This window comes from Epargyreus clarus, unplaced genomic scaffold, assembly GCF_041222505.1.
Source record: "Epargyreus clarus isolate Ecla_fem2 unplaced genomic scaffold, WU_Ecla_fem_2.2 ptg000006l, whole genome shotgun sequence".
Taxonomy (NCBI): Eukaryota; Metazoa; Arthropoda; class Insecta; order Lepidoptera; family Hesperiidae; genus Epargyreus; species Epargyreus clarus.
Window position 1 is genome coordinate 4,774,143 of NW_027332214.1, and position 15,388 is coordinate 4,789,530.

General features: G+C 34.2%; 2 protein-coding genes across 3 annotated transcripts; both read left to right on the top strand.

Moving 5' to 3' along the window:
• The first annotated feature begins 1,049 nt into the window (after positions 1–1,049).
• LOC140742496 (L-threonine ammonia-lyase) lies at positions 1,050–9,575 on the top strand. Its single transcript, XM_073073393.1, has 9 exons — positions 1,050–1,141; positions 1,452–1,565; positions 1,963–2,033; positions 2,143–2,430; positions 2,742–2,904; positions 4,058–4,213; positions 6,668–6,804; positions 7,504–7,729; positions 9,193–9,575. The coding sequence occupies exons 1-9, from the start codon at positions 1,115–1,117 to the stop codon at positions 9,340–9,342; spliced, it is 1,332 nt and encodes a 443-aa protein (XP_072929494.1). The 5' UTR covers positions 1,050–1,114; the 3' UTR covers positions 9,343–9,575.
• Positions 9,576–10,666: 1,091 nt separating this feature from the next.
• LOC140742498 (L-threonine ammonia-lyase-like) lies at positions 10,667–15,278 on the top strand. 2 transcript variants are annotated; one of them, XM_073073394.1, is made up of 9 exons: positions 10,667–10,843; positions 11,561–11,674; positions 12,147–12,217; positions 12,298–12,585; positions 12,856–13,018; positions 13,384–13,539; positions 13,783–13,919; positions 14,361–14,586; positions 15,001–15,278. In XM_073073394.1, the coding sequence occupies exons 1-9, from the start codon at positions 10,835–10,837 to the stop codon at positions 15,169–15,171; spliced, it is 1,335 nt and encodes a 444-aa protein (XP_072929495.1). In that variant the 5' UTR covers positions 10,667–10,834; the 3' UTR covers positions 15,172–15,278. The 2 variants fall into 2 exon arrangements, with proteins under 2 accessions (XP_072929495.1, XP_072929496.1); XM_073073395.1 differs by lacking the exon at positions 10,667–10,843 and adding an exon at positions 11,202–11,286.
• Positions 15,279–15,388: the final 110 nt, after the last annotated feature.

Below are 15,388 nucleotides of genomic sequence, written 5' to 3' on the forward strand. Positions count from 1 at the left end.
TTTTCCTCAGGTTAAAGATATTGTAGTCATAGCGTTAATAGACTTATGAACACAATAAAATGTATAATATGTTTTTTACAAAGTTGAGAGAGAGAGAGAGAGAGAAATTATTGTATATCTACTGAGTTAAATATTAATGATTACATTTTAGGCAATTATATTTTTTATAAATAGGCTGGCCAGCCCATTTTTTATGACACAATAACAAAATTATAAGAAGAGATAAAATAAAAATAAAAACAAGTAGTTTACTACAGAGGCACCACTGTCTACTAGATGAATCTATTTTAGTCTTATTTATTTATTTATTTATTCGGTTTGCCAATAGCCAACATCACATACAATAATAACAACACATGTATCTTAAGCCAAATCAAAATGAGTATGTGTATACCTTTTAAGGCAAACACAGCATGCACAATTTATTTATTTAATTAAAGTTTCTATGTTTTAAATGATTCAGTCGGTTTTAAAAGTTATACACTTCTTAATGATGGTTTATATCCAAAGACCTATCGTACCCATTCAACAGCTTACAAAGGCGCGGAATTGCAGAATATGATCCAAACTTCATCCAAACTTATCAAAGTAGGAAATAGGGCTGAAGAGATGAAATTAAATGTATATATAAATTAATACATTTAAATTAAAGATATATACCTACAATCTTTCAACCTGCAGTAAAGCTACTACTTACTTCTTACAGCGCAAACTCTGGCCCTTCTAAGAGGAAGAAAATAAAAAAACAATCGACCCAATCGTCCCAAACAATCGATTCGCAAATGACGATATTATTTCCACTTCTATTATATTATACCTTTGGCGTTGTTTTTTTGTGAAGTTTATCATTTAACACCAATATAAGTAAGAGGTTTAAGGCAATAGTAAACAATGTGACCAAAGTGATCTATAATTATAATTGACGTCTTCAAAAACACACCATCGTTATCATTCAAGGCCTCCATTACGATCGCTGCTAAAAAATAATTCATCAAGTAAGTAATCGTTGTCATAAATGTCGAGTAAAAGTTACAAAACATTCAGTGCGTGTTGGAGTGGCTATGTGATCGGCCAGTCCAATAAAACAACTTTTGTGCCCGAAAAACAAGCCCAAATGGAAGCGTACAAAAATCACGAATCGGTAAGATTTATCTTTCTCAATGTAGGTATAATCAATGCATGAAAGACATGAACGTTCCGGGAGAGTGATAACTGTAAACATTAAGTGATATGTTGACACGAATAAATCTAAGATGCTCTGTTGTCTTTGACCTGCAACGTAATTATATCGATGAAGTTATGATTACTTGTCTCACAAATTTATTATATTAATTGGTTACGTCTGAACGAACGTACATAAGCATACCATACATAAGCAATTACAGTAGTCTCGACTTATACTTATACAAAGCTTAAAAAAACTGGAGGACAAAAAAGAAATGGTGTTTCAGACGATCGAGTTTGATCCCATGTGCGACAAAGATAATCCACAGAAAATCAGCTTCGAAGATGTATCCGCAGCCGCCTTCCGAATACAAAGTGGGATCACCAAAACGCCGTGTGTTGTGAGTTTTAATTGTTTTCTATTAAATATAACAATAAATGGAATAACAATAAGTGGAATAAACTTCCTTCAGAGATTCTCCTAAAGCGCTTTCATGGGACTCTGTAAAAAGGTGATTGCATTTTCTCTGGTGTTGTAAACGTCTATAAGTGAAAATGACTCCATTCTATCAGGTAGGTATTTTTCTGATCAGTGGGTTTAATAATACAAAAATATGACATGTTAAAATTTATTTTCTATTTAAAATCATGTGACCATACAAAGTACTTAATTTTCATTAATATTCCTTCTCGTTTAAATCATATAATTCTCAGAATTAAATCCATTCACACAAGTTCGTATATTCGTTCTTATTATCCGTTTCTCACAAAATAAATTAAGGATATATTTTTTTACAGAAATCCCACATGTCTATACAATACGATATGGACATATATCTTAAGAATGATTTTCTGCAACACACAGGAAGGTAATGATAAATTATCCGTCTTTCGTACAACGACTGCTAAGATTAATATGTTAATATCTTCGTAATGCGTTGTCGTAAAAAAATAAACCTATCTGTTTCCTACCAACAGTTTCAAAGAGCGTGGAGCACGGAACGCTTTACTGCTTCTTTCTCCAGAGGCTAAGAGACGTGGAATAATCTCCGCTTCCTTAGGCAACCACTCCCAAGCACTCAGCTACCATGCTCAGCTGCTAAATATACCCACAACAGTCGTGATGCCGAACATTGCGCCCATCATGAAGATCCAGAAATGTCGAAGCTATGGCGCAAACGTCATAATACATGGTTGCGATATGAAGGAGGCGAAATATCAAGCAATGACTATGGCTAAGGAGAAAGGACTTACTTATATCAATGGGTGAGTTCCTCAGATCTTTTATTACTATTTCAACACTCTCCAAATGTGAAGACGATATCGAAATATGTACTTAAAAAAACGATTATTTTTTTAAGTTAATATCACGATTAACATATTTTGAGTCAACAGTCGCTCGACATATAAAGTTATTATTATTATTATATTTTAGAGTTAAAACTCATCGTATAGATTCGTCTATTATTGGTACTCATAATTTTTATGAATTTGAGCGGTAACCAATTATCACCTTATGAATTTCCTGCCTGTAGATTGTAGGTCCCTTCTTTTACAAACATATTTTTCCTAAACAGATATGACCATCCGCATATAATGGCAGGGCAAGGCACCGTAGGGCTCGAGATCCTAGAGCAGGTGCCCGACGTGGATGCAGTCCTGGTCCCCGTTGGAGGAGGCGGCTTACTGGCTGGTGTAGCCACTGCCATCAAGCATTTGAAGCCTAATGTGCTTATTTATGTAAGTATCGAATCCTAAGTTTTTTTTTTTATTTTCAGGCGTGTAGGATTTCCTTAATGTTTTACGTTTATTCATTTAGGATTCTGATTAGGGACGTGCATCTCTATCAAATCATCCATATTGATAATTCGAAAATGTCGTATCTGACACATCGATATCGAACCTTTGCCAATATTTAAATAATAAAGGTCCATTAAAATTAGTTATCTTAAAGTTGACGGCTTAAAGTAAAAGTGCATTACATTTAGAATATTTAAGTTATCGACATATTTAAACTTAATTTCGATACGAAAATATAATTGGCTGCTTTTGGGCACGAGTCGGGCTTAGGGCATAGTCCATCCACCCTAGTCAAGTGCAGATTAGTAGAGTTCACACATCTTTGAGACCCCTTTATACCATTACTTGTGTTACGTACGAACTGTTAAGCATGTGATAATTAATTTTCAATACGGACATGACCCTGAAAAATCAAAGGCCTGAGATTTGAACCTTAAATCCCTGCGTAAATAACATAAAATCAAACATGATGAATAGGCCTTCACGAAGTCGTAAACGCCATTGGTGAACGTATTCGAGTAACTCGTAAGATTCCTGATTTTTTTGAACCTCTGAACTTTACTATCAATTTATTTTGACTGGGTTCAATTAAGGGGGCTTGCAACATTCAAGATAACAGCACGCAAACAATATTTTATAAATTATCTGGAGATCCGCTTTGATCAAGTTATTTGTTATGACATAAAGTTTTTTTTTAATATAGTACATTTTTTATAATATAGGAGTAGCAGACGAGCATACAGTCCACCTGATGATAAGTGGCTACCGCCGCCCATGGACATCTGTAATCAATCCCAGATAGGATTAGAAACTCCTACCTGAGGTCGGCTACGAATGCGCCGCTACTCCTGAGGACTAAGCTTGAACACCTCAGAAAAGTATGTCTTCCTTACCACACCCTTCAAACCAAAATGCAGCAGCACTTAACACTATCATTGTTAGGCAGAAGTAGGTGTGGCGGTGGTGGCGCCAGAGTCGAACCACAAAGGGTTCTACCACCTTCAAATATTTTTTTGGAAACCTTATGCTTATAAACCTTTAAATTTTCTACGCAAATTTTTATAGGTAATTCGAATTTTTATTTACTACGCAGGGTATTGAGTCAGAGAAATGCCCGAGCATGAAGATTGCTATGAAGAACGACACGCCAGTTAGCGTAGAGATTCGCTCCACACTAGCAGATGGTCTAGCCGTCCCCACGGTGGGCTACAATGCCTATGTCACCGCTAAATCAAGCATGGACAGGGTGGTAAGTTTTTTGTGTTATGTAAGTCGCCGAGTATACGGGCATATGCGCGAATATATTCAAGTACACACGACTAAATGGAAATAACATACTCGACTGAATTCAGTACTCGCCACGATGCTCGCCCATGCCTACTCCACGTTATGCAGGTTTTTAGCGCGAATCAAAGAATTACGCGTCTGACGGAAAATCCCACATAAGGACCTACTTAGGCTTTTGGCTATGTTGACTTATTACATATGTATGGGACCTTTTCCTGTTGCAAGTCTTTCCATCCTACCCGCACACATGAATTATCTCGCTGCAGTTTTCCAGATTCTATGAGCGTGTGAAAAAGTGCTCTAGAAGCTCTGTCTGTCGGCGTCTGTCGTTGTTGCATTCGGCAGCTACTCAAACTTAGTTGTTTATTAGTAGGTAAGCATAGCTTTTTTGGTCTATTACAAGTAGCCCTGTGTTTGGAATGAATGTATTATAATATTATTTAGAGGAGTTAAAAATCTGAGCGCTGGTCATGCGACAATATTCAATAAAAATATAAACTAAAAATATTTTGAACATTTTGCGCCGTTTCGCTTGAAAGGTGAAACAAATTTGTTGCAATTATAATACACTTGCGGTAGAATGTTGATCTAAAGAGTAGGTATAGTACAGATTATAGGTACCTATTATAGACACCTGTATGTAGGTGTCTGATTAGTTTATGGCAAATAGCTGTGCTACTACGTTGCATAATATGGATTATGTGCATTATTTATAATATATACACGACATACCACATATTTTCTTCTCTCACTTGTTATTTTTTTTTTAATAATTAAGCAGATCTGAATCCTGATTCCCGAATTTAAATTACGAATAAAGTATTTAAAATATTTAAAATATTTAGAATCTGGTTTTCATAAAAAATGGCAAACAAAGAGATAATGTTCAAATATATACCTATAAATATAAGGTTAATATAATTAAATCTTTGTTAACAAAAAATCAGCAGCGACCCAAGATCGATGACATCGGAAGTAACTATTTTATATAACATGTGTGAAAAAAACAGTTTAATGACACAATACTATGGCGATAATAATATCGTTTTACAAATAAGTATTTTGATAATAATAGATTACGAGAATTGAGATTAAGAGGTTGTTTTTTTATTTCGACGATACCTACTGTTTTTTTATCATGAAGTTGTATGTGTTTAGAATAAATAACTGATATTTTTATGTAAATGTTATTTTAATTAATAGTGTAACGATAAAAATGTAACAAAATACAGACCGACTCTTAGAAAAACTTATACTAACCCTTAATATCAGTTTTTTGTACTGGCTGTTATGTAAATATTATCGCAAAACCAAAATTACTTTTTTAAGCAATGAACGAATGGTCAGAAGGTCACATTTTAGCAACAAGTTTTATCAACAGGTCAACGACCATAACATTAGATTTATATACATTGTAGGTATTTGTTCAATAAGTACGTATCCATTGTTGGTACCTACCTACTTTTTAACCGACTGCCCAAAGAAGAGGTTATCTATTCGACGCGTATTTTTTTACTCTCATTTTTAAATATAATATTTATTAATATTTATTTTATTATTTATTAATTATTTATTTTAATAGTAACTTGGTAAATTATATGAACACTTGCGTCACTAATAAATTAATTAGTCTTTATAAAGTAGGAGTTTATGAAATAGTTATTATTATTATTATTTCCTTATTTGCGGCGGAAATTCCCGAACTTGACAAAACACTTAAAATCTCGTATTAGAAAGTTTTCGTTTTTCCTTGTAAATATATCCAATACCTACTTCATAATTCAATACATAGTTAACAATATACAATTAAAGATAGTTTATATAGACTTCCTAATCTGGGTACGTGTCACCTCGCGACCTTTGATTGCTCCACAACGTTAATGTTTGAGTAACTAATAAACCAACTCAAAGCAACATATTTATTACAATATGTCAGTAACCCTAACCGGTTGGAAGCCGGAATTCAGAGCAAATGGCTGAACTACGTAATATTAAGCGCGATTAGTACATTGCATACAGTAGGTAGGTACGAGTACATACGCAAGAAACGTTATCGTGATGTAAAGTTCAATTTAAATTTAGTTAACGTCGAGTCAAATTAATGAATTATTTTAAATCGAAACATTCAATTTAACTTCTTTTAAATATTGATATAGCCAACTAGCATGCAGTCGAGCTGAGTGGCAACTGGCAATTGTGGATCTATAATCAGACCCAGATTGTAATTTGGATTAAAGTGATACTTAAGGTCGGCCACCAATGCAAATGTAGCACTTGAGGACTAGGTTAAAATGCCTAACTGCAACGCTGAACTCTGGTATAAGACACAAATGTATGTGCTGTTGGTACCCCGGAGTCGAAATAAGATTCACCTTTAAATAACTTTTAATAGTAGAAAGAAATCTTTCCTTCATAGATAACAGTAAACGAGGACTGGATCGGGCGCGCTATCTTGCACTTGGTAGAGCAAGAGAAGTATGTTGTGGAAGGCGGCGGAGCTGTCGGCGTGGCAGCCATCATGGCGGGTCTGGTTCCCGAGCTTACTAACAAGAAGTAAGTAAATACAAACTGTTATTTTAACGGGGCAATTCTTGTAGGTATACTAGTAGTAAAGTAGGTAGGTAGGTTGTATAGTAGGTAAAAATACAAAAAAATCATTCCATACATCGAAAAAAACACAAATTCACTGCAATAAAAAGTTAAATCACAGACTTTCTTCTGGTACTGTTGAGTTCGAAGACGGTTATGTACCAACATGGGCCTGCCACCACATTAGATGGAAAACTTTTTATTTCCATGGCGTGGTGGTAAAGAAGACCAGACCTGACGTGATGCTTCCATAGAAAAAGTCGAAAAATAAGTACCAAAGTAAACATTCCGCCAGATTAAAAAAAATATTTTCATTACATAGCGCGTACAGCGTCAGCACTACATCGGATCTATTGTGGATGATGCGCAATGAACGTGTTTAAATATCCATTAAATTTCCGTTAAAAAATATTTTTTTATTTTTTATTATATTTTTTTATTTATTCATTTATTTCAGACAACAAGGTCCATATTACATATACCTTACAGACTAACATACATACTAATATATACTTATAACTAAATCAGGTATTTGCGGCGACGTGAGACGCGAGTCTGGTGAATTCCGAGGGTCCTCTCCGTCCACAGAACTTCCGGAACACAACTCCCTTCGGCCACAGCTCCTTCTTCAGGAAACTAATGGTCAAATAATTTTAATTACAGAGTGGTATGCATTCTGTCCGGTGGTAACATCGACACGACCATTCTGGGGCGTTGCTTGGAGCGCGGTCTGGCGGCGGAGCAGCGGCTGGTGAAGTTCAAGGTGACGGTGAGCGACCGGCCCGGCGGCATCGCTGAGCTGTGCAAGCTCATCGCGTCCATTGGTGTTTCTATAAAGGATATCATGCAGGAGCGGGCGTGGATCTTTGGAGATATCTTTAGCGTTCGGGTATGTTTGTTTAAGATTTGATATTCACTCTTTCATTTAATATTCAGTTATTCATTTCGTAAGTCTTAAACAAGTAATTAATTTAAAAAATCAAAAACCCGACTGCACCAAAAATAGATAGTGGCCGATTCTCAGACCTACTGAATATGTATATAAAATTTGGTGAAAATCGGTGAAGCCGTTTCGGAGGAGTACGGTAACTAACATGAGAATTTTATATATAAGATATATTATATATTGTATGTGTAATCTCCTCTTAATTTCCTTTCTTATGACACCCTACTCGATAGGTTTGGTTAACTTTTTTAAAAACGTGTTACTATTTCGCGAAAAAATCCACCATTTATGGTCTATAAAATATATAAATTCAGTAAATCAAAGTTTCGGTCATTATTTAACCTCGTTAGTGGTAGTATTTCATTATTTTTATCCAACAAGCCTGATACAAAATTTCATAGTGTTTGCTTCAAAATTTACGATTATTCAAATGAACTTTTAACCCTTATTTTACCCTCTACGAGGTTGATTTTTCGGAGGGGGGTAAATAAGTGCGTCTTTGTTCCTATCCAGAAAGCCAAATACAAAATTTTATAGTAGTTGCTTCAAAATTAAAGGATTTCAAAAAAACTGTTTTCCCCTATTTTACCCTCTTAAGGGTAGAATTTCCAAAAGGCCTTTCTTAGTACTTATTTACGCTATATAGAGAACCTATGTGCAAAATTTCAGAACTGTAAGGTCCTTGGTTCAGGCTGTACGTTGGTTTCTGAAAAATAAAAAAGTCATTTAGTTAGTCAGTCAGTCAGTCACGTTGCTTTTTTATGTATATACAAATATGTTTTTATAATCTCCGTTTAATTTCCTTTCATTTGATACCCTACTCGATAGGTTCGGGTAACTTTTTTTTTTAAATGTGTTACTATTTCGCGTCAAAAATCCACCATTTTGATTTTTTTTTACCTATCTAAGGACACTCGGGTCATTGAGACAAATATAATGACACCTTAACTGTTGAAATTCATCCAGCCGTTTGTTAGATCCGATCAAATAAAGAAAGACAAACATACAAGATACGCGCGAAAAACATAACCCTTCCTTGGCAGTCGGGTAATAAGCTCCATCACCTACATTTGATAAAAGAGTAAGCAAATAAGAAACTTTCTTCTAAGTACCTAAATTACGGAATTAAGCATGGATTGTCATATTTACAAGAATGTAACTTAGGTATACGAAAGGGACAGCAAAAATTAAAAAAATTAAATAATCTTGGAGTCTAAGTAAGCTTATTTTCATATTTCATTGTATTAAGGAGTCATCCAATAAATTTACATAATATATAAAGATCAAATTTTGAAAAATATTAATTAATAACAATAAGAAAATGTGCCATTTCCGTAATAATGTGTAGCTTATATATTTTATAAAATAGGTACCTGTAGATTTTGAAATTATATTGTATATTACAGGTGAAAGTGGTATGTGAAACTCGGGGTCCAGAGCACCTGGATGAGCTCCGAAGGATAATAGCCAGCACCTACCGGGAGTGGTACTTCGCCCGCGAGTGGGAGGACTGCCGTCGACCCAGCACTGACTCCCTTGATGAAGTCTCGCACTAAAACCCAAGGGCGTGTAGATATATAGGACTACTAGCTGACCCGGAAAACGTTGTGTTGCCATATAAATAAAAAAATGTTAAGGGTGAACAACCCTTATCACTCAGGGGTATGAAAAATAGATAGTAGCCGATTCTCAGACCTACTGAATATGCGTATAAAATTTGGTGAAAATCGGTAAAGCCGTTTCGGAGAAGTACGGTAACTAACATTGTGACACGAGAATTTTATACATAAGATAAGATGTTACTCTACTTGCGTTTTTCCTTAAGCAAGACCAGTACGCCATGGTATTGACATGAAAATACTTATATGAACGCTTTAATCAAAGAGGAGACCAGTTGTCAATTGAAGGCACCTAAAAGCAATTAAACAAAGTAACTTATATGTATATGCTGTGAGGAAAACATCGATCGATTGCTGAAATATGTTTACATGAAATAACTCGAATAAGATAACCATGCCTTAACGGCCGTTGGTAACCCTTTTCTATAATTTCATTTTTTTTCTTTATTATTAATTATTATTACCGTTACGATTTAAATTATACAAAATAGATCTAGCTAAAATAAAAACTACATATTTAAATTACCGTGATGTTTTCGAAACTGTTTGAAAATAATTCTAAGAGAAAATCTGTGCCCAAACGTGGGAGGGACAATAATTATAATTGGTTATTTGTACATAATCTTATGTAATGTTTAATGTACATATTATATGATGTTTAATGGATTAAATATATCTGAAAGTCAACATTTGAGGATAATTTAAATTGATTTTAATATATTAATGTGTGTCTTTCAAATCTGTGATAAAAGTTATTTTATACGATATCACAAATATGTACCATCCTTACGTCCATTGTTTGTTACTAATTAACTGGGTAATAAAAAATAAAATTATGAATGTTGATGTTATTATTTTAATTTTATACCTTCATTCAATAATATAAAAATAGACATTTAACCATTGTCGGTTAAACGCCTATCAGGAGCAGTGATATCTTAGTGGTTAAAAAGTCTTCTAAACGGGTGGTATAAGGTTCGAACCTCGATTTTTCAGCTTAACTGCATATTAGAAATGAATTTTTACTTGCCTTTCAGTTCATTCCTTAACCTACAACCCAACCTTAACAACCAACCACCAACCTTAACATAGAGCTGGTATCCGTTTTACTTGATTTTATATAAGTAATAAGAAATTATTGTTTTTCAGAACATTTTTGTATACTTTACCAATTATGTATAATCACGGCGTATTACTATAGGCGTAATAAGGTTTTATTAATAAGATTTTGGCGTCGCCAAAAAGAAAAAACGTAAGTCACAAATGAATTATAGCACTCATGTCATTCACGCCATTCATATACCAAATCCAACAAAATTTGTAAAACGATTAATATTATGTAACGCAATAACTAATCCGTTAACCAACTTCCAACAATCCGTTCCGCAACTACTATCCAACCAATCTAGCAACCTACAAACATACCAAAATGCAGACTGTAAGTACACACAAAATAATTTTGGAAATACTTAGCAGTTTAACTATTTACATAAAATAAAACTTTCAATCTTATGTACAAAAAGGAGATCTCACATAGCTAATAGAATAATTCTATGGAAGAACTCTACATATTGTAGTGTTAGAATAGTATCAAGTATTGTCGATAAACCCGTCTATTTAAGTGTAAAATCAATTCAGCTGTTTTGCAGATTTTAAGATAATTTTGCAAACGAAGAGTCATGTATTTGTGTTCTGGGTTCGTGCAAATAGAGAAAATAATTACTATTTTAAAGTTTGAGACCGGCATATCGAGTTTAAAATCTATGTACTCTTGCACATAGATCTGCATTAGATACGCCGATTGTTCAACAATATTTGAGAACCACATCTCTTTCTAGAAGTAATGACGAGCAGTGAACTTATAAGAGCTGTTGAATGCATGTAATAATAAAATTGTAATATCTAATTATCTACGTATTAATTCACTAATACGGAATTGTATTACTGCGTTGAAATCATCGAGAAGAAGGAAGTACTTAACCTCAAAAGTATATTTAAGCACGATTGAAATGCAAGAAAACTGTTTTTAATTGGAATAAAAAATAAATAAAACATATCTATTTTAAATCAATGCTATAAAAAGTTGACTGTAGATATTCTACTCATATATAAACTATATATTAAATTTAGTATTTCCTTTTAAATTTCATACTAGGATGTAGAATACGACGAATACTGTGACCCCAACAACCCGCGCAAAATAAAGTATGACGACATTTTGGCCGCTTCCCGCCGCATCGTCGGAGCTGTCCAAAGGACTCCATGCACGGTATTTCATTTTACCTCCTCTTTGCAAAAAATAATATATTGTTTAGTTTATATATAGAATATAGAACAAACTCGTAGGTAAATTGCCACAAGCAATAGCTTCTACTTTACAACCTTAAATGGCAGACTACATGGTAGGGTATGAATTTATAGCCGTAGGTTAAAGATTTAGGTAAAATAGTCATTTTTTAACCGACTTCATCTGTATCTATTGTGAACCCAATATCAGTTGAAAACTTTGATCAATAGTATTTTAGCTATTTTTGTTTATTTTTGTAGTTTACCAGGAAGCAGCAAATTTTAAACTATTTAGAGTAATGAGTAAGTATGGGTGATAGGTGACTATGAATTATTTATAAGACAAATAATAAGTAGGTACTTATTGAAAATTATTTTAACGAAATACTGAACGCAACGAACGATTGTAACAAAATAATCTCATATCAATAACCCCGATTTATTTACTGTTTTAGAAAGCCAACATGTCCGAAAAACTCGGAATGGATTTGTATTTGAAACAAGAATTCATGCAGTATACCGGATGGTAACAATATTTTGCAATTACCTAAATAATTTCCATTACAGTATCTATTTAACATAATGAAAGATTATTTATTTTTAAAGTTTCAAGGAACGCGGCGTTCGAAACACGTTGTGTCTACTAACAGAGGACCAAAAAAGATACGGTGTGATATCAGCTTCCACTGGCAACCACGGACTATCCATGAGCTACCACACAACACAGCTGGGCATCCCCTGCCTCATAGTCATGCCTATCCATGCACCAATCACGAAAATCAGTAAATGCGAAGCGTTTGGAGCTAAAACAATACTTCACGGCGCGAACATGGCTGAAGCGAAACACCATGCCATGTCTATTAGCAAAGAAAAGAAGATGACTTATATAAATGGGTGAGTGCAAGAAATATTAGCTTACTAATCAAATTGTCATACAAATCAAGGAAATTGTAATACACTATTGTAGAGCAATGAAATAATGCTTTGTAAACTTTTCATCATGTAATTCCGCAACGTAGAGTCAATAATATGTCAAATATTAACAAAAGTATTGATAAATTATTATTATTAAAGATGGTAGAACCCTTCGCAGGTCGATTTACCATCTCATTTACCTACTTCTATAAATATTACTAAATAGTATCTAACATATCTTTACAACAGCTACGATCACCCAAACGTGATAGAAGGTCAGGGGTCCATCGGTATTGAGATCATAGAACAAGTGCCGGCTGTGGACGCCATCCTGGTGCCTGTTGGCGGCGGGAGCCTCATCACCGGTATCGCCATAGCAGCTAAACACCTCAAACCTGACACAGAAATTTACGTAAGTGATAAAATAGTCTGAATTTTGAGATGGCGTATAGACAATACATATACAACATGAAATGTAAGAAACAAAAATCGATTGAACCATCTACTTGTATAATTACTTACATAAATACACAAGACGTATGTTAATGAAATTCTTCAAAGTGCGTCATATTTAAATTACATATTTTCCATTTAGCTTTGTTTTTTTTTATTTTTTTAAATCCAGACATTGATATGCACAATGATTATCCCCAAAACTATTTCACGCGGTAAAATACTTATAATTGTTCTTAAAATTTGATGCTTATAGTAAAATTATTCAGACAATGTCATAATAAATGTAATTAATTGTTCCGAGTTACTAATTGCTTATAACAGGGTGTTCAAACTGAGAAAGCAATGGGCATGGTGGAAGCTTTAAGAAAAAATGAACGAGTCAGGGTTCCCGTAGACGCTACTATTGCCGATGGGCTGGCCGTAAACTTGGTCGGAGTCAACACCTTCCACAGTTTGAAAGGCATCGTCGATAAAATGGTATATCTCACTAATTTCATTTTTCAAACATTCGTTACTCTATCTTCGTGTTGAAATCTAAGGACTATGACGTCATAGTTGTATTTGTTTATTTTGTAGCCTATTTTTTAATTCTGTTTTCAGTTAATCAAAAATTAAGTATATTTTGTATATGATTTCTTTCGTTCTGTGATTCCTTGGTTGACACAACGTTATTGAGTCATTTCACAATTTATTGAGTTACAAGTAATTTTCTCTCCATAGATCGTAGTAAAAGAGGATTGGGTTGCTCGTGCCATCATGCACATTGTGGAAGAAGAAAGATTTGTCGTGGAAGGCGCTGCCGCCGTCTGCATTGCAGCTGTCATGGCTGGCTTATTCCCCAATTTAAAAGGCAAAAAGTATGTACTATATTATTCTAGATATATTTTCCGGTCACTATTTTATGAATTAATTGTTACATTGTTGGTAAAATCTAACGTCAGTAAAATAAAATGATTTGTACTCATCCAAACTAAAACTATATGCTTACCCACTTATGTACTTAATTAGATTTTCTAAATACTTACCTATTTTTCTTGCACAAAATCGAAAAAAAAAAACATTTTGGGTTATTAAAATAAAACACGGCCTGTATTATATACACATTTTCCGTTAAAATCATTTAAAAATTCCAACTCCAATTGTGAAAGTGAAAAACAAACATAAAAAAGTCCATCTCATCTTTAACACAAATTAAGTTATTTTTGGTGCATTTATTGAATGAATGCTAATTGATTGTCCAATATACATATTGCGAATATATTCTTTACACGATGTGTTGTTAACGTTTTCAAAACCAGAGTGGTCTCCGTCCTGTCCGGTGGTAACATAGACACGACGATCCTGGCCCGCGCGCTGGAGCGGGGCATGGCGTCCGAGGGCCGGCTGGTGAAGTTCAAGGTGACGGTGAGCGACCGGCCCGGCGGCATGGCGGAGCTCTGCAGCATGATGGCGAACCTCGGCGTCACACTACGCGACTGTATACCCGAGCGGGCGTGGGTTAAAGGAGACGTCTTCAGTGTTGAGGTGAGAAATTGTGTAACGTTACTTTGCTTTGTATTCGTATCGCCACTGTTTAAAGTTTAGATTAAGGTTAAGGTATCCGAAGGATCAAAAAATAAACTCGTAGCATAATTTGAGTATCTAAATGATCTACAAAAACCTATTTTAACTGTTCTTCAGTTTTATAATATAGAAGAGATGTAGAGTCGTTAAATATTACTTTTATACGTTACGAGGGTTACCAACAGTACATGTTTTTATCAATCCTTGTCCCTATTGTCATGATGACTTTCAGAATGAACAATTTTCGTGAAGCGGACAGACGTAATATAAATTGTTTTTTATACAATACAATTTTATAATAAGATAGATAAGTACCTATATACATTTTACTTATCGTGCCATTTTTTAAAATCAAAACATCTACATATTTTACAGATGAAAGTGATCGCTGAAACCAGAGGATGGGATCACACTAAGGAGTTGATTGAGCAAGTCAAGAAGAATTATAAGGAATACTTCTTCCAAGAAATGAACGAGCGTAAAGAGGCCCCTGGTGCCAAACGTGGACCCTGTCTTGCCCCGAATCCAGTCTGCATGCAAAAATAATTTAAATTCCAATCAATAAACTTACATTTACCCCCTTTGCTACGTTTGATTTGTCAGATGTTAATAACAATATTTACACAATATTCAATAAATCATTCTTTCATTAATTACCCCTTTTATTTCGTAAAAGTACTACAATAAATCAATATAACCACCACACCACACCAACAATTAAGACTTTTCATCTTCTGCAACAGAGAGTTTCATTAAGTACATG

Excerpts from the sequence above, each read along its gene's own strand:
- LOC140742496 (XM_073073393.1), top strand. The coding sequence starts at position 1,115 with ATGGAAGCGTACAAAAATCACGAATCG. Across the intron at positions 2,431-2,741 it reads GGACTTACTTATATCAATGG|ATATGACCATCCGCATATAA; the intron begins GTGAGTTCCTCA and ends TTTCCTAAACAG. Across the intron at positions 7,730-9,192 it reads GAGATATCTTTAGCGTTCGG|GTGAAAGTGGTATGTGAAAC; the intron begins GTATGTTTGTTT and ends TGTATATTACAG.
- LOC140742498 (XM_073073394.1), top strand. Across the intron at positions 12,586-12,855 it reads AAGATGACTTATATAAATGG|CTACGATCACCCAAACGTGA; the intron begins GTGAGTGCAAGA and ends TCTTTACAACAG. Across the intron at positions 13,019-13,383 it reads AACCTGACACAGAAATTTAC|GGTGTTCAAACTGAGAAAGC; the intron begins GTAAGTGATAAA and ends TGCTTATAACAG.